At 40.7% G+C, this 27,348-nt stretch overlaps 3 protein-coding genes and 2 non-coding genes across 36 annotated transcripts in view; all 5 read right to left on the bottom strand.

The window, feature by feature from the left end:
- Positions 1-11,945, bottom strand: part of ZSCAN12 (zinc finger and SCAN domain containing 12) — a 48,182-nt gene extending 36,237 nt beyond the window's left edge. For 23 of the 32 annotated variants that reach the window (XR_015152238.1, XR_015152239.1, XR_015152246.1 and 20 more), the window contains exon 1: positions 5,174-5,800. Coding sequence is in view for 6 of the 32 variants with exons in the window: in XM_086369734.1 (XP_086225860.1) it covers positions 5,174-5,707 (534 nt within the window). In the remaining 26 variants the exon portion in view is untranslated. Of the gene's footprint in view, positions 1-5,173; positions 5,801-6,154; positions 6,303-6,548; positions 7,478-8,313; positions 8,946-11,890 lie in introns of those variants that run through there. The other 9 variants (XR_015152235.1, XR_015152232.1, XM_086369736.1 and 6 more) reach the window with 6 other exon arrangements.
- Positions 6,144-6,926, bottom strand: LOC147347335 (zinc finger and SCAN domain-containing protein 23-like). Its single transcript, XM_086370586.1, has 2 exons — positions 6,549-6,926; positions 6,144-6,302 (listed from the first exon to the last, which is right to left on the bottom strand). The coding sequence occupies exons 1-2, from the start codon at positions 6,924-6,926 to the stop codon at positions 6,144-6,146; spliced, it is 537 nt and encodes a 178-aa protein (XP_086226712.1).
- A 4,803-nt stretch (positions 11,946-16,748) lies between the features above and the next one.
- TRNAF-GAA (transfer RNA phenylalanine (anticodon GAA)) lies at positions 16,749-16,821 on the bottom strand. The gene has a single exon. It is a non-coding gene; the product is annotated as a tRNA-Phe (tRNA).
- Positions 16,822-18,029: 1,208 nt separating this feature from the next.
- Positions 18,030-19,110, bottom strand: LOC147347332 (olfactory receptor 2B11-like). Its single transcript, XM_086369828.1, has one exon. It carries the CDS (start codon positions 19,041-19,043, stop codon positions 18,099-18,101), a length of 945 nt encoding a protein of 314 aa, XP_086225954.1. The 5' UTR covers positions 19,044-19,110; the 3' UTR covers positions 18,030-18,098.
- Positions 19,111-25,138: 6,028 nt separating this feature from the next.
- On the bottom strand, positions 25,139-25,212 carry TRNAT-UGU (transfer RNA threonine (anticodon UGU)). The gene has a single exon. It is a non-coding gene; the product is annotated as a tRNA-Thr (tRNA).
- Between the last annotated feature and the right edge of the window lie 2,136 nt (positions 25,213-27,348).

The raw sequence follows: 27,348 nt of genomic DNA, 5'->3' as shown, positions 1-27,348 counted from the left end.
GAGGGATGGATACTGGTCCAGGGAACACCTGAAATGAGTTCAACACTAGAGACTTCATAGGTGAATAAAAGGAGCCAGGATGGGAAAAGAGAGAAGTGAGGGAAGTTTAGAAATGTAAAGAGACAACTAAGAATTTCTGGTCTGGAAGACTGGAATAATCACAGAAACAGCCAAGGTCTTCATGCCATTGTCTGTGTCCATGCTCAGTTGCTAAGTCATGTCCAACTCTTTGTGACTGCATTGCCTACAGGTTAAGTCAAATATTATTTCTCAAATAATGAGGAATGTGGATCCTAGATAAAAGAATTAGCATAAGAGAATTAGTACAATCAGTATCAGAAAACAAGGAAAGTTAGTTTGGTGAACTGTAAGTCATTTTAATTGCATGAACCATCATTGCATTCTAAGAGTACATCTGTCTCTACAGCATATATAACATATTTTGTTTCTTGGTGTTTTACCAGCTGTTGAGAAAATTAAGAATTTTTGAAAAGCTATAAAAAAACAAAACAAAAAAACAAGCACAGAACAAATCAAACATTCAACCTTCAATTGCAAATGTAAAAACTCAGTTCATTAGAAATACTTCCTCTAAAATCCTAATCTGTTCATATTTTAAATATTTTAAAAGCTAACAAACATGCTGCTTCAGCATCTTGGAGAAGCATTTAAAACTTATGAACTCAAACTATAATAGTATAAATACTATATAACTATGTGCTCAATTGCTTAGTCGTGTCCAACTCTTTGCAATCCCATGGACTGTAGCTCCTGTGTCCATGGGATTATCAAAGCAAGAATACTGGAATGGGCTGCCACTTCCTCATCCAGGGATCGAACCCACATTTCCTGTGGCTCCTGCAATAGCTCTGTGGATTCTTTACCACTGAGCCACCTGGGAAGCCTATTATATCACTATATGGAGTATATATTTAACTTGAGAAGTTGATTTTATTGCAAACTTATCCTACTATATTTTCTTTAACTTCATCCTAAAATCCCTATGTATTTCTGTTGGATAAGAATTTAAACCTCAAGACACAATAAACTATATACTCTTGAGGAAATTTAAGGTTTTCTTCTTCTAAAATTGTTGATAATACATACAATTAGTCACAGGTAGTGACACTAACAGTTTGAAATGTTAGGTTTAAGAATATATAACAGAACAAAATACATGAAATAAAAAACATCACTTATAACTTCATTTCTCAACATAAGCATTATGTGCACTTCTAATCATCCAAATCTTGTTTTCTAGCTCATGTGGAGGTTGTTAGCTTTTAAACAGAAAGAGTTTGACTTGGACCAAACTAGGGAAAAGAATAAAACAATATACAACATTCTGAAGTAGCAATTTTTCATCTGTAGGAGTACATTGAACTGTGCAGCACCAACAAATGATATATCACCAACTTGTAAACAGAGTAAGGAAGCTTGCTGTTATAAGGCAGAAATATCTGAAGATTACACTGTTTCATGAAAACAACAAGATGTAGAAGGGTGTGAATAGTATGCTATCATTCTGCGTAATCAAGGGAATAAAATTATATTCATATTTTCTTGTATTTACATAAAGAAACCCTGAAAAGTATTAAGAAACTAGTTAAATGACTACCTACAAGGGGAAAGATAGGGACCTTTTTTAATGTTTTGATATTAGAACCAGGTGCAGAATGAATTATCTTTTTTAAAAACTCCTTCTAAGTAAATTAAAATTTAAAGTTAAAAATAATCACTCATTACAAAAATAAATGAAATGCCTCAAATGAGAAATAAGTAGGAGGAATCTTTCTTGGGACTCCACTGTAAATTAAATAGGCTGTACATCTATTGAAACAAATAAACGGGCAGGTTTGTTGAGCTAAAAAGCAAAATTGTAATGCCTTGTAAGTGCTCTAAGTTGCATATGGCAATACAATGCTTCCGATGGCTCAGCAGAAAGAGCACTGCACTAAGAGTAAGGAGAGAGGGTTCTAGTTCCAGCTGCATTAACTAGCTGTGTGATGTTACACAGTCACTTCTAGAGCTTCTGTATCCATATCTGTTAATAAAGGGCATGCAGAAATGACGCTGAGGTCCCTTATTGTGTTCTATTACTCTTAAGTTACCTGCATGTGTATATAATATTCCAATCCAGATTGTTATCACCATAGATATTCCACTTCTTTGTCTCCTGGCCTTAGTATAAAGCTTCATAACACTCAGTGTTAAGGGAAAGGAGTTTTTTAATGTATGACTTTGGTAGTAATCAATAAATAGCACTGAGAAGCATGGAGGCTATAAAAAGCAATCAGCATGGAAGACCAATCATACTTTTCTCTCTACTTTTGTATATGTCTGAAATTTTCCTTAACAAAAGGCTAAATAAAAACCCCAAAATGCTCAAGTCACAGCAAAAATACAGTTAGACCTATATTTTCACAACAAAGATCTTAAGTGAGATATCAGATTTTTAATAATCAATTTCTTGGTTTTTAACTGAGGGCTGAGTTACTAAACCTCTACAGGGAAAAGCCTTTTGTGTATGGAAAGATCCAAGTGCCCCCTTTTGTAGGTTAAAAGGCAAATTTTCCTATCTTATGCAAATAGAAACTAATCTAATAGTTTATATTATAGATTTTACGGAAATTATTTTTAAATTAATTTTTAAATACTACCTTTGACTTTTTGTATTCAGGTTGCATATAATTTTTAAGACTTAAAATAAGTTTTAAAAAACTAGGATAAAGTTTTCCTGAAGCATATCTAGAAAACTTTTTGGACAGATATGTATGAAATTATGAAATCAATGCAATAACAGTGTTGCAAAGTTATGGATGTCACTGACCAAAGAGACTTTGACAGTTGTATTTAAGATACTATGCTTCTCTCAGCCATGAACTCCTTATTGCCAAATTCAGACTTAAATGGAAGAAAGTAGGGAAAACCACTAGACCTTAGGTATGACCTAAATCAAATCCCTTATGATTATACAGTGAAAGTGAGAAATAGATTTAAGGGCCTAGATCTGATAGATAGAGTGCCTGATGAACTATGGAATGAGCTTCGTGACATTGTACAGAAGACAGGGATCAAGACCATTCCCATAGAAAAGAAATGCAAAAAAGCAAAATGGCTGTCTGGGGAGGCCTTATAAATAGCTGTGAAAAGAAGAGAAGTGAAAAGCAAAGGAGAAAAGGAAAGATATAAACATCTGAATGCAGAGTTCCAAAGAATAGCAAGAAGAGATAAGAAAGCCTTCAGCGATCAATGCAAAGAAATAGAGGAAAACAACAGAATGGGAAAGACTAGGGATCTCTTCAAGAAAATCAGAGATACCAAAGGAACATTTCATGCAAAGATGAGCTCGATAAAGGACAGAAATGGTATGGACCTAACAGAAGCAGAAGATATTAAGAAGAGGTGGCAAGAATACACAGAAGAACTGTACAAAAAAGAGCTTCATGACCCAGATAATCACAATGGTGTGATCACTGACCTAGAGCCAGACATCCTGGAATGTGAAGTCAAGTGGGCCTTTGAAAGCATCACTACGAACAAAGCTAGTGGAGGTGATGGAATTCCAGTTGAGCTATTTCAAATCCTGAAAGATGATGCTGTGAAAGTGCTGCACTCAATATGCCAGCAAATGTGGAAAACTCAGTAGTGGCCATAGGACTGGAAAAGGTCAGTTTTCATTCCAATCCCAAAGAAAGGCAATGCCAAAGAATGCTCAAACTACCGCACAATTGCACTCATCTCACATGCTAGTAAAGTAATGCTCAAAATTCTCCAAGCCAGGCTTCAGCAATATGTGAACCGTGAACTTCCCGATGTTCCAGCTGGTTTTAGAGAAGGCAGAGAAACCAGAGATTAAATTGCCAACATCCGCTGGATCATGGAAAAAGCAAGAGAGTTCCAGAAAAACATCTGTTTCTGCTTTATTGACTATGCCAAAGCCTTTGACTGTGTGGATCACAATAAACTGTGGAAAATTCTGAAAGAGATGGGAATACCAGACCACCTGATCTGCCTCTTGAGAAACCTGTATGCAGGTCAGGAAGCAACAGTTAGAACTGGACATGGAACAACAGACTGGTTCTAAATAGGAAAAGGAGTTCGTCAAGGCTGTATATTGTCACCCTGCTTTTTTAACTTCTATGCAGAGTACATCATGAGAAATGCTGGACTGGAAGAAACACAAGCTGGAATCAAGATTTCCGGGAGAAATATCAATAACCTCAGATATGCAGATGACACCACTCTTATGGCAGAAAGTGAAGAGGAACTCAAAAGCCTCTTGATGAAAGTGAAAGTGGAGAATGAAAAAGTTGGCTTAAAGCTCAACATTCAGAAAACAAAGGTCATGGCATCTGGTCCCACCACTTCATGGGAAATAGATGGGGAAACAGTGGAAACAATGTCAGACTTTATTTTTCTGGGCTCCAAAATCACTGCAGATGGTGACTGCAGCTGTGAAATTAAAAGATGCTTACTCCTTGGAAGGAAAGTTATGACCAACCTAGATAGCATATTCAAAAGCAGAGACATTACTTTGCCAACAAAGGTCCGTCTAGTCAAGGCTATGGTTTTTCCTGTGGTCATGTATGGATGTGAGAGTTGGACTGTGAAGAAGGCTGAGCGCCGAAGAATTGATGCTTTTGAACTGTGGTGTTGAAGAAGACTCTTGAGAGTCCCTTGGACTACAAGGAGATCCAACCAGTCCATTCTAAAGATCAGCCCTGGAATTTCTTTGGAAGGAATGATGCTAAAGCTGAAACTCCAGTACTTTGGCCACCTCATGCAAAGAGTTGACTCATTGGAAAAGACTCTGATGCTGGGAGGGATTGGGGGCAGGAGGAGAAGGGGATGACAGAGGATGAGATGGCTGGATGGCATTACTGACTGATAATGACGTCCTGATAGACGTGAGTCTCAGTGAACTCCGGGAGTTGGTGATGGACAGGGAGGCCTGGAGTGCTGCGATTCATGGGGCCGCAAAGAGTCAGACACGACTGAGTGACTGATCTGATCTCAGCCTAAAAATCAGGACACTTTCACTGGCTTTCTCTGGAGCTTCCTATTACTAGAGGATTAAATTATTAATACTATTGTTCTCTCAGGGACAAAGTAAGAACCAGGACCCTGGCTTCCTTGCCCAGCAGTCTGGCATCAGGAAATGTTGCCCTACCTGTTCCAAGGAGCTAGCTGGATTCAGCCACGGGGTGGACTTTCCGATGCTGGATGAGGTTGCAATGGTAGATGAAGTTCTTGCCACATTTGTCACATTTATAAGGTCTTTCTCCAGTGTGAATTCTCTGATGCTTAATGAGGACAGAACGTCGACTAAAGCTCTTACTGCACTGATTGCACTGGTAAGGCTTTTCCCCCGTGTGGATCCTGAGATGATGAAAAAGCCCAGCATTCTGGCTAAAGGCTTTGCCACAAACGCTGCACTGATAGCGCTTCTCCCCAGTGTGGAGTCTCTGGTGCTGGAACAGGCCTGACCGCTGGCTGAAGGCCCGCCCACACTCATCACACTCATAGGGCTTCTCGCCCGTGTGCGTTCTCTGGTGCTCAATAAGGATGGAATTCTGGGTGAAGCTTTTCCCACAGTCACTGCAGACATAGGGTCTTTCCACTGAAGAGCTTCCCCGTTGCCTCTCCAGTCTACCTTCCTGGTCACAGGTCTCTCCATATTCAGGCACTGGAATAGTATCACCATTCAGTTTTTCAGGTGCCTCCACAAGAGATTTCTTTTCTTTAGACAGCTCCCTCTTTGGAGCTAACTCCACATTCCAAGTTCCAGTCTCATTGTCTGAAATAATAAATGGATTACATGAATGTTGTGTTCCCAAAGAAAGAAAAATACTGGTCAGGAGAGTGGGTGGAAGGGGACAAGCAACCATGTTTTCTATTTACTTTCCCACTCTTAATAATTATACTTGGGCTTCAGTGAGAAGATGCCCTGTAACACAATTGCCTGTTTATTGTCTACCTCTCCCACCAGACTGTAAACTCCCTAAGGGCAAGGACCATGTCTACCTTGCTCATCACTGCTTCTCCAGTACCCAGCACAATGCCGGGCCCAAAGTAAACAACAAGTAAACATGCTGAATTGATGACCATTCGGGGAATGACTTAGGCTTCCTGAGCAAATTCTAATCCTCACCAATCTCCTGAATCGGGCCCACCCCTCTCAAGTTCCACTGAGGCCGCTCTTCCAAGGTTTGGAGCTGGCTACTTGATGACTCCTGGGCTGTTCCTAGAGCTGCTTTCTCTTTCACAAGCTCCTTTTGTTCATGATCACGGGCTGGGACCTGGCAAAAATTAAGGACAATTGGAAACCAAATATCAGAGAAGATACTGCAAGGCCTTCTCAGGATCAATGGATAGGAAAAGATGGATCAAGAAACTGGCAAAGAGAAAAGGTGGAGAGATTAAAGAGTCTATTACAGATCAAGTCAGGTATAAAGAAATCCATCTTTTCCTCCTCTTCCTCTTACTGCACTGAAACCCCATGCTTCACCATACAAGCACAAATCCTTGTTCTCCCTTCTTCCCACCTGCTCTCTTGGTTCATCCAGCTCTCTCTCCAAATCCTCCAGCACAATTACCGCCTCTTCTCCACTCACTGGGCGGTGCTCTCTCACCCAGGCCTGGAGCTCCTCGGGCAGGATGGTTAGGAACTGCTCCAGCACCAGCAGCTCCAGGATCTGCTCTTTGGTGTGCATCTCTGGTCTCAGCCACTGATGGCAGAGCTCCTGGAGTCTTCGAAGAGCCTCTCGGGGCCCTGGTGTCTCCTGGTAGCAGAACTGTCTGAAGCGTCTACGAAAGATCTCCCTGGTATGAGGGTTATCTCCTGACAGGCCAGGTTCCTGGCCCATTCTTGTGTGGTCCCCCTTTTCCTCTTTCACTTTCACTGCTAGAAGTCCCTCGTGCATCTCTGGAGTCTGAAGGGCCAAGGCTGTGGCTATTCAGAAAAAGAATCTAATCTTAATAATTCCCTCTTGATCTTTTCTTCTGGAAATCCCAAAATCTAAAAAATAATTTGCAGGAAAGAAAATGAAGAAAATTCTTTTTGCTGGTAGGCACTGGAAGTATTTATACCCAAATCAGTAACTCTAATGAAGAACATGAATGCATGATTAATAATAATAATGATAATGATTAAGCAAATACTGGTGAAGGTAATATAGGAAGGAAAACAAAACCAAAACAATGCCCTCTCCCTGAGATTTATTGAAGGGACTGTTTGATCATCCTGAATGAATCAGCTCAAATAAATCAGTTTGAATATCCTGGGTTTCCATTTGAATGGCAAGATACTAGACTCAGGCAGTTTTTAGTTGAATGGAGGTAAACAAACACTTTGGTTCCAAGATGTCACAGAAGACACTAAGAATCAAGGAGAAAAAGGAAAGAAAAAGGAGTAGGGAGGGAAAGTAAAGAAGATAAATAAATAGAATGAGGAACAACAAAAACAAAAATGTGCCTGGGGAAAAGAAGCTGAATTCTTTGAAGCACGTTAGGTCTGGAGGAAAGAGATGCCTGCTTGGAGCAGGGAAACCTGGAATTGAGACTGATCCCCAGGTACTCCCTCCACAGTCTTGGGCTTCACCTTCTGCACTTTAGTCTACTTAATCTATAACATAGGAATCCTAAAGCCAACCTTGTCTACCTCTCTAGGTTGATATAGAAATTAAATAAGAGCACAGATACAGAGCACAAAGAAGCAGGCAGTTTGGTAAACTCTAAAGTATTATAAATTACCATGACTGTGGGGCTTCTCTGGTGGTTCAGTGGCAAAGAATTTGCCTGCCAGTGCAGGGGACATAGTTTCAATCCCAGGTCCAGAAAGATCCCACATTCTGTGGAGCAACTAAGCCCATGGGCCACAACTACTGAGCCTGTGCTCTAGAGCCCATGAGCAACAACTATGGAGCCCAAGCGCCACAACTACTGAAGCCCATTTCTCTGCAAAAAAGAGAAACTATAGAACTGAGAAGCTTGGGCACCACAGCTACAGACCAGCCCCCTCACCCACTGCTAGAGAAAGCCTGCATGCAGCAGTGAAGACTCAGAGCAGTCATAAATAAATAATCTTTTTTAAAAAATTAATCACTACTATGACTATTTTTCTTATAAAATTTTCAAATATTTTTTCTTATAAATTTTATTGAAAGATTAAATGAATATCCTAGTGATCTAAACACAATGGCAAAAGAATCAGAAAGTAGTCAACTGGAGTGGGCTTGGCTCATAGATAGTAAAATGAAGGAAATGTTAGTTTTACTATTTTTAAAATACAGAATTTTAGCTCTTTCTTACCTTTTAATTTCTTGGAAACTGTTTCTCTTTGAAGCTCCTCAAGGATGGAGAGTGGGCAACTGTATGTAAAATAAGTGCTAATAAAGAGACAAATGTCAGAATTTCCAATGGTGATCCAGTGACTAAGACTCCATACTCCCAATGCACGAGGCCTGGGTGTGATTCCTGGTTGGAAAACTAGATTCGACATGACACATCTAAAGATCCTGCATGCTGCAACAAAGGTCAAAGATCACGTGTGCTGAAACTAAGACCTGGAACAGGGAAATATATATAAATATTTTTTTAAAAAAGAGACAAATGTCTATGACCACTTAACCTTATGAACAATCTTAATCAGGACAGGCAATCTTCTGAAAGAAAAATAATTATGTGACCTAGTGATTTCCAAGCACCATTCTTGGGCACAGGCTTTCAAACTTTTTTGACCAGGGCCTTTAGTAAGAAATATTTTATATTATGACCCAGAACACATATACATGTGCATATGAGTATATGCTTGTGCATGTGTGATATACACAAACACAAAAATGGAAATAATTTTTTTTTACAAAATACCATGTATACTTACCTTATGTGATATATACTCTTATTTTTAAAATCCTAGTTTTTAAAATGAAAAAAACAAAAAACCCTGGTCATAACCCACTATATAGATTACACGACCCACATAGGGATCATGACTTATAGTTTTTTAAATATTTTTGTTCTAATTTTAAGTAAAATTACTGTAATTCACTGTAGAAATAACCCTACATCATTCATAAGTATTGGCAGGCATCACAAAATTTAAAAAACTAAGGATAGATTATTTAAGTTGTTAGTGAACATTGATCATACTACAACTAAAAGAAAAGTTAAATTCATATTGCCATTATTGGTTATAGTCATCAAAGAAAAAAAAAAAGCACATTGGTATGAGACAGCATCCTTCACAGGTTACCTGTGAACATTATCCCTTCACAAATTTCTAACATCTTTGGCTTGCTTGACTTCTATAGACCACCTCAGGAAGAGTGGAGACAGTTTCTACTCAAAAGATAGGATCCCTGAATTCATGTTTTCCCCCAACTCACCACCACTCTGACCACATTATCTTTTTCTGTTGAACTTTTCATATGCCAATTCATTCATTTAGCAAATATTTACTCAGAGCCTACCATATTCCAGGTACTCTTTTGGGCTACAAACAAAAACAGTTTTCACCTCAAGGAATTTACAGTCTTTTAACAATAATTGACATTTACAGTGCTTTTAATGTACTGGGCACCATTTTAGATGCTTTACATATATTAACTCAATTAATCCACAAAGCAACCATGAGTTAAGGTACTATTATTAACCCCATATTGCAGATGAGAAAACTGAGGCATAAAGAGTCTATATCATTCTCCCAAAGCGTCACAAGTAGTTAGTGGTGAGGCTGCAATTCAAACCCAGAAAACCTACCTTTAGAATTCATATTCTCAATCACTATACCACTATCTCTCCTCTATGTAGGGGGAAGAAGGAGACAGGAGGACAAAAGGGGGTCAGAGGGGCCAGATGATAATTAAATGTATGTCAAGTAGTGATAAATCCTATGCAGAACAATAAATGTAAAGGATATAGTAAGAGGGAAGAAAGGTTTCTATTTTATGTGGGTTAGTCAAGGAAGGCCTTGTTGATAAACTATTATTTGAGCAGAGACCTGAAGGAAGTGAGGAGCAAATCATGGAACTATCTGGAGAAAGACTGTTGCATGCACGGGAACACTGAGTTCTTGGAGGCAGGAACATGTATGCATTTTTCAAGGAACAGTTAGTTAACCACTGTGGCTAGAAGAGAGAAGGCAAACAAGACAGGAACAGGAGATGAAGTCAGGTTAGGAACAGATCATGAAAAGCCATTATAAGGGTTCTGCCTTGTACTCTAAGAGACGAGGAAAGCTACTGGAAGTTTCAAGCAAGAGGGGTGATAAAATTTTACTCAGTTTTAATATAAAAACATAACTGGCTGCTGCTACAAAAGACTATGGGGAAAGCAGAAGCAGGAAGAGAAGCTAAAGTAATAGTTCAGGGGTGAGATGGTGGTAGCATGAACCAGGTCTGCTGAGCTTGTTTTAGGGTGAGAAAGTTTTGGGGTACAAATTACTCAATTAACCAAGATTGGTTTCAAAGGAATAAACAACCACTTGTTTAGTCAACTTTTCAGGCCCCTGAAAAATATCTTTTCCCTATTTGCTACCTACTCATCTTGGTTTCAAGTCAAAGCTTTTCTGTTCACAGACAATGCAACTGAAGCTTTGAGCTCTGCCAACAGAAAACCATTTCTGATATGCACGGGTGCTAAGTCGCTTCAGTGTGTCTGACTCTTTGCGACCCTATGGATTGCAGCCTGCCAGGTTCCTCTGTCCATGGGGCTCTCCAGGAAAGACTGCTGGAGTGGGTTGCCATGCCCTCCCCAGGTCATCTCAACCCAGGGATCCAACCCGCGTCTCTAATGTCTCCTGCATTGGCAGGCAGGGTCTTTACCGCTAGCGCCACTTGGTGCTATTCTGGTCCATGGTGTTTCAAATCTTGACTCAATTTCACTGAGATCAATTTCCCTCTTCTCTGCATCTTTTCTACTGATCAAAGCGCAACACCAGCGAGTGGGTGGGAAAACAGGTGTACACACACAAATGAAATGGCTGCTTCATCAGGTTTGCAGACGGCACACGTCCTCAAGTATATTCCTCTCTCTAAACTTAAATCCTAACTAGAAGTTCAAGATTACTAAGGTGTAAAAGGGGTAGCACCATATTCAAATAAGGGAACTCACTTCCCTTACAATAAAGCTAATACAGAAAAAAAGAGCTGAGTCAGCACGGCAAAGGGTTTAAGAAAATGGACTCTGAAGTCAGACTCCCTGGATGTGAATCCTGAGTACACCCCATTACCAGCTGTAAAACCCGGGGCTAGTTACTCAACTTCATTTTCTTCCTGGGCCTTACAAAAGTAAAAAAGGTGGCGGGACGGGGAAGTAACATACTACTAGTGTCTACCTCATAAAGTTATTAGAACTAAGTTAATATCGGGAAAGTGCTTTGAACAGTGCTGGCGGACATGAAAGTGCTATTTAAATATTCGTGTTTTGTTTTGTTTTGTTTTAAATCAACAGTTGGCAAGAGCCTATACATTCTTGAGTGAATCAGACTAAAAGAGGCTGTGGCAATGTTATAAAACTGTCGTGCTCATTGTTTAAAATAAGCCCCCAGTAGAGAATGGCAGCCGTGGGAAAATACAAACCATTCTGGCTATCGGAACCTAATCTTATCCTAGGATGCAGGGAAAGAGAGTTCCGAAGGACACCGGTGCTAGGACCAAGTGTTTGAAGGTTTCAGGAACAGACGAAGGGGATGGGGGTGGGGACACGGACGCTGACTTTCAACTAACAAGGCCCTTGCAGGTTCCGGGGCAGCCTCCTCTGCCCCTCACCTTTCCAGCCAAGCCCTGGCCAAGAAGACCCGCTGCCTCCTCCCCACACCCAGTCCAGAGTCACAGCGCACAGTCCGGACTTTTCAAAGGCCCTGCGGTAGCCCGACTCCGAAGCTCACCGGGCAGCCGCGGCACCACCTTCGAATCCTTGACAATCTCAGCCTGGATAACGATAAACTACAAAGGCCGGAAGTGCGTCACACCGCGGCTCTCAGGGTGTGTTCCTTCTAGTAAGCCCGGAGGTTTTCACACCTCTGTGGTCGCTGCTCTGAATCCCCTGCTAGGCGTAGGGAGGCGCTGGCTTTCACAGTCTCTTTCAAGGGGCTGGGGGTGGGGTAATACAATAACTGTCCAACACAGTGTTTTCTGTACACTATTTCATTTACACGTACTCACTCACTTATTCTGCATAACAGTCCTGTGGGTTCGGTATAATTATATCCGTTTCAGCTCAGTTCAGTCGCTCAGTCGTGTCCGACTCTTTGCGACCCCATGAATTGCAGCACGCCAGGCCTCCCTGTCCATCACCAACTCCCGGAGTTCACTCAGACTCACGTCCATCGAGTCAGTGATGCCATCCAGCCATCTCATCCTCTGTTGTCCCCTTTTCCTCCTGCCCCCAATCCCTCCCAGCATCGAAACCTAAGGCACATTCTGTCTACATTTATCAATTACTATTTCCTGCAAAGAAAGCTTTGTGTGCACCTTATTTTCTAGCACAAGATATTCCAGGCTCATTTTATACTTTTCCTGCCTTAGACCTGGAATCCTCCATTGCTCCATGAAGCTGTGGTTCCTTTTAATGTAGAATGATATACAGAAACTAAGATCTGAATTTTGAATAATAAACTCATTGCTACTGGGATAGATCAGTATCCCAGTATCCCTATCATTAGACCCTCCCCCCCCCTTTTTTTTTAGTAACACATGCGTGCGTGCTAAGTTGCGTCACTACCGTCCAACTCATTTGCGACCCTAGGGACTATAGCCCACCAGGCTCCTCTGTCCTTGGGGATTCTCCAGGCAAAAATACTGGAGTGGGTTGCCCGGCCCTCCTCCAGGGGATCTTCCTGTCCTAGGGATCTAACCCGCGTCACTTACATCTCCTGCATTGGCGAGTGGACTCTTTACCACTTTGGCCACCTGCAAAGTCATCACTAGACCTTAGGGCTGGAATAAAATATACATATGATAAGGATTTTATAAAATATTTCCAATTCAAATACAACGTCACAGATTTCTTTTTCATTTTCACCATTGCACATATGATCTTCCCTTCTTCCACAGGAAAAAAACCCTGTTCCCAACAACATCCATATAGTCATTCAATTTGGTCTTACAATATATATTTTAAAATTTTTCAAAATTAAAATATCAACACCATTAGCAATAACACATCTACTATGCACAGTTCTAAATTTCTTTGCTTGCTTTATTTGTTCTTGAATTGTATCTCATTAAGGGAGATAGAGTATATATACATAACTTATTTGAATTCTTTTCTCTGTGTAGTTATATTATAAATTTGATATACAGTTAGTCATTTGTTTCTGTTTTATTCAGTTTCAAGATTTGCTTTCCTTTCTTCCTTCTCCTTTCTGAATATGAAAAACAGCTCAAAATTAAAATTACATAAAAAAATATATATATTCAGAGTTTTGTTTCAATCCCTAACTCTTTTATCTCCTATATACTCTTGCCCCATTTTTATTAGTTTTATCCTTTCCTTCTTCCTACTTCCTTCTCTTATCCCTTCCCTTCCTTTCTTGTACAAAAACAAACTTTTACCCCTTTATATATATAAATAATGTTATATATACCCTTTTGCATCTTACTTTAATAGAATAAGCTGGTGCACGTGCATGCTCAGTTGCTTCAGTCGTGTCCACCTCTTTGCGACCCCTTGAACTGTAGCCTGCCAGGCTCTTCTGCCCGTGGGATTTTCCCAGCAAGAATACTGGAATGGGTTGCCATTTCCTTCTCCAAGAATAAGCTGGAAATCATCCTAAATCTGTTGATGGAAATAATCTTTTTCTTTTACCGTGACATGGTACTTCATTGCATTAGAAAAGGAAATAGCAACCCACTCCAGTATTCTTGACTGGGAAAATCTCATGGACAGAGGAACCTGGTGGGCTACAGTCTGTGGGGTCACAAAGAGTCAGACACGACTGAGCAACTAAGCACACACACTATTGTTTTTTTAACCAATCTTTTAGGGAGCGTATTTGGATTCTTTCCAGTATTTTGCTTTAACAAATAATGCTGCAATGAACAATGAAGAGAGAAGGGAGATGTCTTTGTAAGCGTTGTATCATTTTGCACTTTCAACAGCAATGTGAGATAGTGCCTGCTTTCACACAACCTCCCTAATTGTATGTTTTCAGGCTTTTGAATATTGCCGATCTGATAGGCCATTAGGTACTGTATGCAGGTCAGGTAGCAACAATTAGAACTGAACATGGAACAACAGACTGGTTCCAAATAGGAAGAGGAGTATGTCAAGGCTGTATATTGTCACCCTGCTTATTTAACTTCTATGCAGAGTACATCATGAGAAACGCTGGGCTGGAGGAAGCACAAGCTGGAATCAAGATTGCTGGGAGAAATATCAATAACCTCAGATACGCAGTTGACACCACCCTTATGGCCGAAAGTGAAGAAGAACTAAAGAGCCTCTTGATGAAAGTGAAAGAGGAGAGTGAAAAAATTGGCTTAAAGCTCAACATTCAGAAAACTAAGATCATGGCATCCGGTCCCATCACTTCATGGCAAATAGATGGGAAAACAGTGGAAACTGTTGGGGGGCTCTACAGTGGAAACAGTGGCTGACTTTATTTTGGGGGGCTATAAAATCACTGCAGATGGTGATTGCAGCCATGAAATTAAAAGACACTTACTCCTTGGAAGGAAAGTTATGACCAACCTAGACAGCATATTAAAAAGCAGAGACATTACTTTGTCAACAAATGTCTATCTAGTCAAGGCTATGGTTTTTCCAGTAGTCATGTATGGACATGAGAGTTGGACTATAAAGAAAGCTGAGCACCGAAGAATTGATGCTTTTGAACTATGTTGTTGGAGAAGACTCTTGAGAGTCCCTTGGACTGCAAGGAAATCCAACCAGTCCGTCCTAAAAGAGATCAGTCCTGGGTGTTCATTGGAAGGACTGATGCTGAAGCTGAAACTCCAATACTTTGGCCACCTGATACAAAGAGCTGACTCATTTGAAAAGACCCTGATGCTGACAAAGATTGAGGGCAGGAGAAGGGGATGACAGAGGATGAGATGGTTGGATGGCATCACTGACTCAATGGACATGGGTTTGGGTAGACTCCGACAGTTGGTGATGGACAGGGAGGCCTGGCGTGCTGTGGTTCATGGGGTCGCAAAGAATCAGATACAACTGAGCAACTGAACTGAACTGAAAGAATTACAAACTAAATGCTAAAATCCCTGTTAAAAATGAACTCACAGTGCCAAATGTTGGCGAGGATTATGGAGCAATGGAAATGTTCATAAGAGTGTAAATTGGCAACACCGTTTTTGGGAAACTCTTTGGTATATCTACTGAAGCTGAACATATGCATATTCTACGACACAGGAGTTTCACTTTTAGTTATATTGCTGCCAGCAGAGTATATATATTGTATATATATTTACATCTGAAGACACACTTTAGCCACATTTTTTATAGTTCTAAACCAGAAGCAATCCAAAAGTCCATTAACAGCAAGATGAGTGCAAAAATGGAAGTTTATTCATAAAATGGTATACTATGAATGATGAAAGTGAATGAACTACAGCTACAAGCCAAAGTGATAAATTTCACAAACGTAATGATGAGTGAAACCAGACACAAAAGATGCATATTTCATGATTCCATTTATATCAAGTTTAAAACAGGGAAAAGGAATCTCTGTGTTAGAAGCCACAACAGGGAGTAAGAAAGGAATAGTTAGGGAGGGAGCACGACTGGGGTGTTCTGGGGAACTGGTAATGTTCTATTTTTTGATGTTGGTGGTGGTTGTGTGGTGATTTCACTTCAGGAATTTCATTTAGCTGTACACCTAAGATTTGTGTACTTTTTAAATATATATACTATATTTCAATAGTTTTTATTTTTTTAAATCAAACCATTTCTAGAGATGAAGAAACTGAGAAATGGATTTAAATTATTTTTCCTCCGGCTTTTAAATATTATTATAATTATTGAAAAATATTGTCATTATTGAAGTTTAGTGAGTTTAAGGACACTCCAACTCAGGAGTTTCATCAGTTCTCATTCTCCGGTTTCCTCTTTTCCTTCTCCTTATTATATTCCTCCCCTCTTGATAACCACTAGACCACTGTATCTCCAGTTTCTCATTTTGTTTCTTGTACCTGTTATCATTCATTCATCCAACTATTCACTGATCTTTTAGCACACATTCATTAAGAGTAGGTACATGCACTTTAGAACTCAAAATGCCATGACTTTATTTAGGACTGAGGCAGGCTGTTGATTACCCACTAAGTAAGTAGCTCCTTTTTATTAGATATCAGAAGTTGCATTTTTTGTCTGTGTCCATCGGCACCTGGAATAAAAATTAACTGAGCAATGAAGTTTGGAGAGCTTCCTAACTGGTGACCACACTGAGATGCAGGAGAGGCATGCCCTGAAAGTGAATGGATGCTCTGCCCACTGCTCCTCCCTGTCATATCTTGCCCTATGCATATCTTGAATTTGGCTATTCCTGAGTTATATTTTTTATAATAAATTGGTGCGTGTGTGCTAAGTCATGTTTGACCCTTTGAGATCTATGGACCACAGCCCTCCAGGCTCCTCTGTCCATGGGATTCTCCAAGCAAGAATACTGGAGTGGGTTGCTGTGCCCTCCTCCAAGGGATCAAACCCATGTCTCTTAGGTCTCCTGCATTGGCAAGCGTGTTCTTTACCTCTACTGGCCTGGGAAGCCCCCCAAAAAAGTGCTTTTCTGCCAAAACCTGGGATTGAACCAGGGACCTTTAGATCTTCAGTCTAATGCTCTCTCAACTGAGCTATTTCAGCCCCAAGATAAGTTGGTAAAAGTATGTAAAATGTTCCCTTGAATTTTGTGAGCTATTCTAGCAAATTATCAAATCTGAGGAAGGAGTTGTAGAAGCCCTTGATTTTATAGTTGGCTGGTCAGAAGTACAGGTGGCCTGAATTTGTTATTGGCTTCTGAAGTGGAGGTATGAGAACAGGTAGTTAACTAGATGTGAGCTGAGAAAGGGGGTGGGAGCAAGAGCTAGTGACTGGAAACGGTCCATCTTGTGGAGACAGGAGTCCTAGAGGCAAAGAAAGGCTGCAATAGATGGGCATTTCTGGTCTCTGAATGTCACCTTTTGCTCATTATGCCCTCAATTACAATAAATTTAGCCTTGCAGAAAAGAAGTACCCATTAGGCACTGACACCATGACACTTCTGCTCAAGACCAAAGAGGGGTGAAAATCCCTCTTCCCCTGGGGAAGGTAGAGCTGGGATGAAAATCAAGAGATTTGACCCAAAACCCCTGCCTCTTCAATGAATATTGTCTGTGCAATCATTTTCACATTCCATATAACCAGCTTGCCGAAGGAACTCAGAGCAGCTGCTCATCTGATCCTGCCCACTCTCCCTCCTGAGAGTATACTATTGCTTAATAAATTCTCACTTTGCTGTCTTAGCTTCCCTGTCTCAACTCTGAATTCTTACTGCAACAAGAAGAGAACCTATTCTCCAATAATAAAATTTTGTGGAATTGAGCCCTTAATCTGTGAGGTCTATGCTAACTCTGGGTAGTGTCAGAATTAAATTGAGAGGGCTTTCCTGGTGGTTCATTGGTTTAAGAGTCCACCTTGCAATGAAAGGGACACTGGTTCCATCCCTAGGCTGGGAGGACCCCACGTGTACAGGGAAACTGAGCCCATGCACCACAACTAATAAGCCTGTGCTCTGGAGCCATACTGAAGCCTGTGCACCCTGGATCCTGTGCTCCACAACAAGAGAAGCCACTGCAATGAGGAGACCCCTCACTGCAGCCAGAGAGAGTAGCCCCCACTTGCCGCAGCTAGAGAAAGCCTGCACTGAGCAAGGAAGACCCAGCACAACCAAAAAATAGAACTGAACTGTAGGACATCCCAGTTGGTTTTAGAGAACCAGATATTGTGCGGAAAAAACCCTACGTGTTTGATATCAGAAGTGGTAAACAGAACACACAAAGGTTTTTTTTGACTTGACTTTTGAGCATGATTTTGATGGAACATCTATTTAAAGGAGGATATATTTCACGTTATTGTTGAGCTTTCCTATTCAGAATAAAGCATCATATTTTCTTGGACAAAATGGCCCTCCTCAGAAGTCTCCTCAAAGCTCCTTTAACATCCTTGTTCCTCAAGGTGTAGATGAATGGGTTGGCCATGGGAGTAATAACACAGTAAAACAGCGTCAGAACTTTGATAAGGTCTTGAGGGCTGTCCCCTGAAGGCTGCATATAGATGTAGATGCCAGGGCCATAAAATAAAGACACCACCAATAAGTGCGAAGAACAAGTGTTGAAGGCCTTAAGTCTCCCACCAGCAGAAGGAATTCGAAATACAGCTTGTGCAATATAACTGTAAGAGACAAGAATCATGGAGAGGGGACCCATTATCAGGAAGGTGGCCACCACCGCTAAAGTAAGCTCATTGACTGTGGTGTCCACACAAGCCATCTTAATTAGACCAGGCAGTTCACAAAAGAAGTGGTCCAGTTCTTGTTTCCCACACAGAGGCAGCTGGACTGTGAGTGTGGACTGCAGTAGTGAATTGGCCAGACCAATGAGCCAAGCAGTGCTGGAGAGCTGCCGACAGAGCTTGTGGTTCATGATTACAGGGTATCTCAGAGGCTTACACACAGCTACATAGCGGTCTAAGGCCATGGTGCCAAGCAGGACACATTCAGTACAGCCTAGCCAGTGAAATACATATGCCTGGGTCATGCAGCCTATATAAGTGATGTTCTTGTTGGGTCCGCCTAAGTTGAACAGCATTTGGGGTACAGTTGTGGTGGTGAAACAGAGGTCCAGGAAGGAGAGGCTTGTGAGGAAGAAATACATAGGACTTTGGAGTTGGGAATCTAGTTGGGAAACCAGAATAATAGCAATGTTTCCCAATAGTGTGAACATGTAGGAGGTTAGGAGGGCAAAGAAGAAAGGAACATCCAACCATGGATATTTGGTAAAGCCCATGAGAATGAAATCCTCTGGAAAACTTTCATTCATGTGCTTCATTGAATTTTGATGAGAGACACCTGCTAAAATCAAGAAAAAGGATGACTTTAAAAACCTTGATTTGGTTCTTCCCTAGTGATCCAGTGGCTGAGACTCAAATATTCCAATGCAAGGGGCCTGAGTTCAACCCCTGATTAGGGGATGCCACAACTAAGACCTGGCATAGCATGCATAAATGAATGAATGAATAAAAACATATCTTTAAAAAAAACCCTGAGTTGGCAGAAGTTTTGATGATACCAGGGGGAAAATTATACCCTTATGGGGGAGCAATGGGGTATATCCTCAATAGAAACATTAAGGAATATAATAATTAAAATTAATATTAAAATTCACATTTGAAAAAATCCTCTCAGTAGAGAAAGTGGCTTCATTTTCCCCCCCTGTATCAGTGCCCTATGTGATAGGTTAGTGGACATTCATCACTTGTTTTGGCTATTCTGTATGATTAAAGAGGCCACTAGGAGGCAGTTTTCTCCTAGCTACCTTGCAGCTAAATGAGTGTACAACCTAAGAGGTGGGGGCTTGGGTAGGTGCTTAGATCATGAAAGTAGAGCCTTCCTGTAAGGGGTTAGTGCTCTTATAAAAGAGAACCCACAGTGATTCCTGTCCTTTCCACCAGACAAAGTTACAGCTATACGGTGCTATCTATTAGCCAAAAGGTGGGCTCTAATCAGACACTGAAACTGCCAGTGCCATGATCTTGGATTTCCCAGTTTCCAGAACTGTGAGATAAATGTTGTAAATAGGTCTCCTGGTCTCTGACAGTTTGTTACAGCAACCCAAATGGACTAAGACATATGTCATCAGGGAAATGCAGATTAGAACAACAATCAGATTCCACGACACACCTATTAGAGTGAATAAAATCCAGAACAGTGACACCAAATGCTGGTGTGGATGCGGCACAACAGGAACTCTCATTCACTGGTGGGAATACAAAATGGTATGGCCACTTTGGAAGACACTCTGGCAGTTTCTTACAAAACTAAACATACTCTTAATCGTGTGATCCAGAAATCACACACCTGGGTGTTTACCCAAAGGAGCTGAAAACTTATATCCACACAAAAGCCTGCACAAAGATGTTTGTAACAGCTCTACTCATAATTGCCAAAATTTGGAAACAACCAAGATGTCCTTCAGAAGGTGAATGGGTAAATTAACTGTGGTACATCCAGACAATTCAGTGCTAAAAAGACACAAGCTGTCAAGCCACAAAAAGACATAGAACTTCAAGTGCTAATTACTAACTGAAAGAAGCCATCTGAAAAGGCAACATAATTTACAGTATGATTCCAACTATCGTACAGTATGTTTGGAAAATGTAAACCTAGGAATACAGTAAAAAGATCAGCCAATGTATAGGAAGAAGGGAGGGATGACTAGGTAGAACACAGAGGATTTTTAGGCAATGAAACTACTCAGTATGATATAATGGTGTATGCGTGTCATTATACATTTTTCCAAACTCACAGAATGTACAATACCAGACAGAACCATAATGTAATTATGGATTTGGGGTGATTATGACTTCCTGAATAGGTTCATCAGTTGTAACAATTGTACCAGCCTGGTGCGAGATGTTGATAAAGGAGGAGGTTATGCATGTGTGGGGAGTAAGGGTTATATGGGAAATCTCTGTACTCTTGCTCAGTTCTGCTGTGATATAAAACTGTTCTAAAGATAAAATCTTAAAAATCCTAATACTTCCTTACTGAGTGCGATGCAGAGTAAAAGGAACAATTCTCCTCATGGCCCTCTCCACCAAGTAAACAGGGTTAAGACTGCTGCAGGCTCTGCCAGGGCAAGAAACACTACAGGTCCTTGCTAATTTGGGGCAGAAATGTGGAGACAGTATACGAGAATGAATTCTGAGATTGTTATGAATTTATCATTGTTACCTTTATCAGAGAGGCTTGTTTCAGTTTACTGGCTGGAGCCATGGGTATGATTTTAATTTTTTTTTCTGTTGTTTTAGTTAACACTAAAACCTGGGTTTAAGGGGTCCCACCTAAATGATGTTGACTTGTCAGAATTCCCTTAGCATATAGTAGAAGGACCCTGAAGACATGTGTGGGTTATGTAATATTTGCATTAACTTGATTGATGAAAACAGACTGGTGATGAGGACAAGATTCCTTGTAATGTCTCCAAAAACAAACAAAAACAACAGGAATTGTATAATTTGATCATCTATGAGAACTGAGAGATTTATTTTTTAGGTAACAATAGTTCATTACATGATTCCACTGTGGCTAATGTTTATAAGGTCGTGGAAGTGTATACACTCCACAGTGATCAAACCAAAAAGATATAAGAGGATCTGGAGAGTGAAGCATAGATCTCTCTCTCTCACCCTCACTTTTGCTCTCTCTTTGTTATGTAAGGGTTAAAAGTTCTCATTTTTTGTAGTAAGTAATAAATCATATTTAAAAGTAAAAATGCAGATAGAATAAAAGCATGTTATTAAGAAATATGGGTATACAGAAGAAAACACTAAGTTATTAAAAATGTGTTACCTCAGGAGAATGGGAATTGAGAGTGAGAAATGATGAGGAAGGGAACTGCTATTTTTCATCGTAACCCTATATATTATTTTATTTTTTTAACTGTAAACATATATGTCTTTAATATAACAGAAAATTAAGTATGAAGGAATGGAAGGGATCTGAATATTTACCAATGATGGTGAAGGCATTGAAGGGATATACATTATCTGAAAGCATGGAAAGCACACCTCATCAATTGTTGCAGCACAGGGTCCACAATGTGAGGTGGTGGAAAATCAAGTTGTAAAAACAGCTTGGGTCCAGGATATGGAAAATCTTGAATACTAGGCAAGGAATCTAATCAAATTCATTTAAAAATGAATTTTTTAAATTCATTTTTTAAAAAAGAAGAGGTGTGAAATGATTAGAGCAGCGCTTTAAAACATTTATTATGACTGAATAACAAGGGATTCAAAAAGAGACCAGAAGCTGGGAGGTTACAACAAGAGTCTTTTGGAGAGAGGCTGAGAACGTTAGCTCTGGTAGTGGCAGTGGGAATGAAGAGCAGAGTAGGAATGTTGGAGAGAGGAAAGAGCTGAAAGAACGTTTGAAGTTTCAATCTGAGGTGCTGAGAGAATGAAAATTCAGTTAACAGAAAGAAGCATGTATATAAGAATTGATAGGAATACATGATTTAACCAAGAAAAGAGCTCAGAAAAAAAATAAATTTAACCTATAACAATTGGCCCTGAGGATCCATTCACTAGAGGATGGATTCCTGCTTCACCCAGATACCTCTAGTTCAACTTGACCAACTACTCATTTATAAAATATCATACAGCTACCTGAATTCATGACTAGGATGGTTTGTTGTGGTTGTTTAACCACCAAGGACGGGGACACAGTTAGAAAGAGGCAGAAGCAGAGGCAATGGAGTATGTCTCCAGAAAAGATAATAGACTACATTTGCCAGGAAGTTCATACATTTGAGTATAAAATGGCTGAAGACCAAGATCCCATTGACCCCACTCCACTTTGCAAATCCTCATTTTTTTTTAACCATTGGTTATTGTTTATATTTTTTAATCCTCAAATTTATCTTCAGAGTACTGGCCTTCATTCATTCATTTTAAAGCAAAAAGATAAAGAATTTATTACTGAGAAATTCTTTCTGATCTTCACATTGGGGTGTAACAAAAATGACAGTATTGGTCTTTAGAGAATTGCTTTTTGGTGGCTGACCTGCCTTCTGATTCCTCCCCATCTCCTAGATAATTGGATTTTTTTGGACATAATTCTGGGATTAACATGATTTTGAACAAATGACAACCATTGGTCTGGCATAATGAGAAACCATTTAGCTCATAGAGGTATCTTATCCTGCCTGATCTTGTCCAAAACTCAGAACCTTCGTTTTCTATCTCAAAACAAAACTGAACAAAACCCAATATCATCTAGGATGGTGTGAATAGAAAGAGACATCACTAGAACTTACCTCTTCTTATTTGAATTTGTATTTAGGAGATGTCTTTAGCTATAGAAGTTTAGTCAAGAGAAAGGTTGCAAAAGGGTTGGATTCCAACAATCCTGAGAGAGGGAAGCAAATATGATAAGGTCAGGGCTTCAGTAAAAGTCACTAAGGGTCTCCATATGCAAGTAGGGTGAATGTGATTCTGGAGGCATCGAATAATCTGTATTGGTTCCAAATTTGATTTAAAGGCAAATAAAACCAGTTTGCACCCAGTGTGTCAGTGATCCCATAGGGGCTGTCATTGGTGAATTAATTTCCTTGGAGATAGTGTCTATCTTTTGTTTATACTTTTGGTCACGATTGAAGATTGCATCAGTTCTTCCACTCATTAATTCCATCTTAACAGGGCTTCCCTGGTGACTCAGACGGTAAAGAATCTGCCTGCAATGCAGGAGGCCTGCGTTTGATCCCTGAGTCAGGAAGATCCCCTGGAAAAGGGAATGGCTACTCACTCCAACCCACTCCAGTATTCTTGTCTGGAGAATTCCATGGACATAGGAGTTTGGCTGACTATAGTCCGAGGGGTCACAAAGAGCTGGTCATGACTGAGACACTATCACTTTTCACTAGCTGACTAATACACTATGTTTAAATCTAAAGAATCAGGGCGTGAAGAGAGCATGTCCAAGGCAAAAAACAAAAACAAACAAACAAAACCAAAACCAACCAAATAACAGAGTCTAGGAGATGGAGAAGATTAATTGAGTTTGTCTATATGGCCTGCTCATTTTTTCATGGAGAACCTCCTACATAGACTTCTGAGGTTTTATATTTTCCTCCTCCCTAAGTTAAATGCATTAAGCAACTGTTCACTGGGATGATTATCTTCCAGTAGAAAACAGAAAGTTATCTCAGGATTCCCAACGAATAGGACTAAGGATTGAGATCAGTCTAAGTTGCTTTATTTTATTTAGCTGTGTGGCCAAAAACTTCATTCTTGACTCTAATGAAATAGAAGATAGATATCATGAGATAAGCATGGATTCCAGAATTAGATCTGAATTTGAAATTTAACTTTGTCACTTTGTTACCGTGAATATTATTGAATCTGTTTCCTCATCTTTAAAGAACTGATTATAACACATATTTGACAGGATTGTTGGGCTAATTAGATGACAGCATGTCTGGAAACTCTTGGAATGTAGCAGATTTCCATTAATGGTAACTTGATGATAATGAGAGTAAGCAGATGTTCATGAATCAGTACAAAAGTGCTAAGAGTATACAAAAGTGACCTCACTTTCAGTTCTGCTCTGTGTGCAATATTTTAAGCTGGATACTTGCAAATGTGATTCATTTACTTCAAAATCACTTGGGGTGCTTGTGAAAAACACACATCTCTGGGACGTCCACCAAAACAGAATTAAAACCTCTGGGGATGAGTTTTAACTAGTTCCCAAGGCAATTTAAATGTATATTGGGCTTGGGAATCATTGCATTATAGAATCATTCTGTTGTTTTCTTTTTAATTATAAAATTAAAGTTTAGGTTCTAGTGGGGCCAATTTATGTATTCCCTTTAGGACTAAAGCCCTTCCATGAAGACTGAAGGAATACAAGCAAATGTAAATTACCATTATTATAATGTAGTAATATTTGGAAAATCATATATAAAACAGATAACATAATGCTGAGTTCCCTAAAATCACTAATAAGTTGCATGGGAGCTCAGAAATAGGCTTTAAGAGTTGGTACAGTTTTGTCCCCACCCCCCACTCCCCACCTCCCAGTTAGAAATGAGAGGACAGCTAAAGATGAAAAACAAAAGGCTATTTTCTTTGTTTCCATAAAGTGACCCACCATCTTCTCTTCCAAGTTTTGTTTGTTTGCTCGTTTCTGGCTCCAACCCTGCAAGGATGAACCCTCATCTCCTGCATTGGAAGGGCAGTGTCTTGAGGCCGGAACGTCGGCAAGTCCTCGCCTTTTCTTTAGAACTGAGAATTTTTGCAGTTACAGCTGCTTTTGCATGATTGAATCAAAATTTACAGTAATACCTAGTACACTGGAGAAATAGAAGCAGTGGGGAGTTAATGAAGAATCTGGGTCCCCATGAAGAGGGGAGGAAAAAGGAAGAGGCCCCACTGGGATTCGAACCCAGGATCTCCTGTTTACAAGACAGGCGCTTTAACCAACTAAGCCATGGAGCCTGCGCATAAACCCGCATTATACTCGGTCTGTCCTTACCGTGAGATTAAATATTCTTGAGGCAGTTTGTGGGATTTAGAGCAGTTTACTATGAGAAAAGAGATAAACTTCAAGAAGACGTTTTGCTTACTTAGACGCGCTGCAGAACAGATACAAGCTGGAAAAGTTTCGGGCAGCTTGAATGTTGGAACCAACAGGACTTCAACTAATTCAATGGGAATCGTCAATAAAAGTCGGAGCTACTCACTTTTTCTAAAAGGGATGCTGCTACTGCTAAGTCGCTTCAGTCGTGTCCGACTCTGTGAGACCCCATAGACGGAAGCCCACCAGGCTCCCCCGTCCCTGGGATTCTCCAGGCAAGAACACTGGAGTGGGTTGCCATTTCCTTCTCCAATGCAGGAAAGTGAAAAGTGAAAGTGAAGTCGCTCAGTCGTGTCCGACTCTCAGCGACCCCATGGACTGCAGCCCACCAGGCTCCTCCATCCATGGGATTTTCCAGGCAAGAGTACTGGAGTGGGGTGCCATTGCCTTCTCCCTAAAAGGGATAAATTCTTCTAAAAGCAAACTTTGATGTTACTGCACCTCGACTTTCGTAACTAAGTTTCTTCGTTCCAGTATCCTAAGTGAGGTGCTCTAAAAATGGAACTCCACTAACTAGTCTAAGCTCGTTAGACCGCCGAGTCGGGGCACCTAGCGTTCCTACACGTTTGCACTCAGCAAGCGGTGACTTGAAGGGGAAGGACCGCGAGCGGAGAAGGCGGCTGGAAGTGTAGAGTTAAGCTACAGTCAGGCATATCGCTCTCTAAAAATCCAAAAACGCCAGTGTCAAGGTGGTTGTAAAGACTCAGATCACACAACCATAGTTGTAAAGCCCCTCGGAGTGCTGAACGGGAGAGGGCCTAACGGTCCCCTGGGGACCACAGAGTGTTCACTGGATCCACGTACCATCCTCCTTAGGTGGAGAGCCTTACAGTTCCAGAGAACCACCCACTGAACCCTACCCACCAAGGGCCCGCTTTCCAGAGCAACAGGTCCTCAACTCGCAAAGAAGGCAATGCCTTCTTCCCTCTAACCAGGTTCCTGCACTCCGCTATGACCCGCCCTTCCCTCTCCCAAGTCGCATCCCCGGAGGGGACAGGCCGAGATCTAGGTCTGAGGTTAGTACCCTGATCGCGACTTCGGTCCACCTGAACGCCCAGAAGGCGACAGAGGTAGCTGACCGGGGGGAACCGTGGTAGGATAAAGCAGGTGAGGCTCGCACGTGGGCCTCTGATATTCCCAAGGGTAGGAATCAAAGCTCCTATTTTGTACAAAGGAAGCAGAAAAAGCAGTCTATTTAAAACTACAGAAGTTTCTTAATATGTTTTTGAAATAAGAAACATGTTTAATTAAAAGCCCTTTTGGAGGTAGTGTGGGAGCCCTTCTAGGATGCAGAATTAAGTCTCTAATTTCTGTAGAAACATGGGTTCAGACCCCACTGCCATATCCCAGGCCCCACAGGTCCGCAAACGGAACCTAAGTAAATAGGCTCTTCCTTAAAAGCTAAAGAAAAACTCCTGCTTCCGGAATTAGTTTAGATAAGAAGAGTTATTTCACCGAGGGCAAGTAGCTAAAGGTGTGGGGGGAGGTGGGGGGGGGGGCGAGTCGGGGGTGCAGCTCAGTCGTGTCTGACCCTATGGATTGTAGCCCACCAAGCTCCTCTGTCTATAGGATTCTCCAGGCAAGAATACTGGAGTTGCCATTTCCTTCTCTAGGGTGGGAAACCTCCCTAATCCAGTCCTTTTCTCTGTCCTAGTTGGTGGAGTTTCCCAGAGACATTCAAACTAAAGAACTACAATGAAATAATATTTTCTATCAAGCAGATTGGTAAAAAAACAAACAAAAATAATTGTTTGCAGTAGTGTTGCCTATTAGCACTTGAAGTCATTGTATGAGTTTCCTGTGGCTTTTGTAACTAATTACCATAGCTCAGTAGCTTTAAAGAACAGAAATTAATTTTCCCACAGTTCTGGAGGTCGGAAGTCCAAAGTCAGTATCACTGGGCAGAAATCAAGGTTTTGACAGGGTCATACTCCCTGTGGAGGCTGTAGGGGAGAATCTGTCCTTGTCTCTTCCAGCTTTTGATGGCTACCAGCCTT

Source organism: Bos grunniens, chromosome 23 (assembly GCF_055505025.1).
Source record: "Bos grunniens cultivar Pamir isolate PY7600 chromosome 23, Bosgru_T2T1.0, whole genome shotgun sequence".
In the NCBI taxonomy this organism is placed as follows: Eukaryota; Metazoa; Chordata; class Mammalia; order Artiodactyla; family Bovidae; genus Bos; species Bos grunniens.
This window is presented reverse-complemented; position numbering and strand designations above follow the sequence as displayed.

What these genes read in the sequence shown, in the direction of transcription:
- LOC147347335 (XM_086370586.1), bottom strand. Translation starts at nt 6,926, where the DNA reads ATGCACGAGGGACTTCTAGCAGTGAAAGTGAAAGAGGAAAAGGGGGAC. An exon ending in TGGATGAACCAAGAGAGCAG is followed by an intron (nt 6,303 to 6,548) that starts GTGGGAAGAAGG and finishes AATTTTTGCCAG; the next exon opens with GTCCCAGCCCGTGATCATGA.
- LOC147347332 (XM_086369828.1), bottom strand. Translation starts at nt 19,043, where the DNA reads ATGAAGCACATGAATGAAAGTTTTCCAGAGGATTTCATTCTCATGGGC.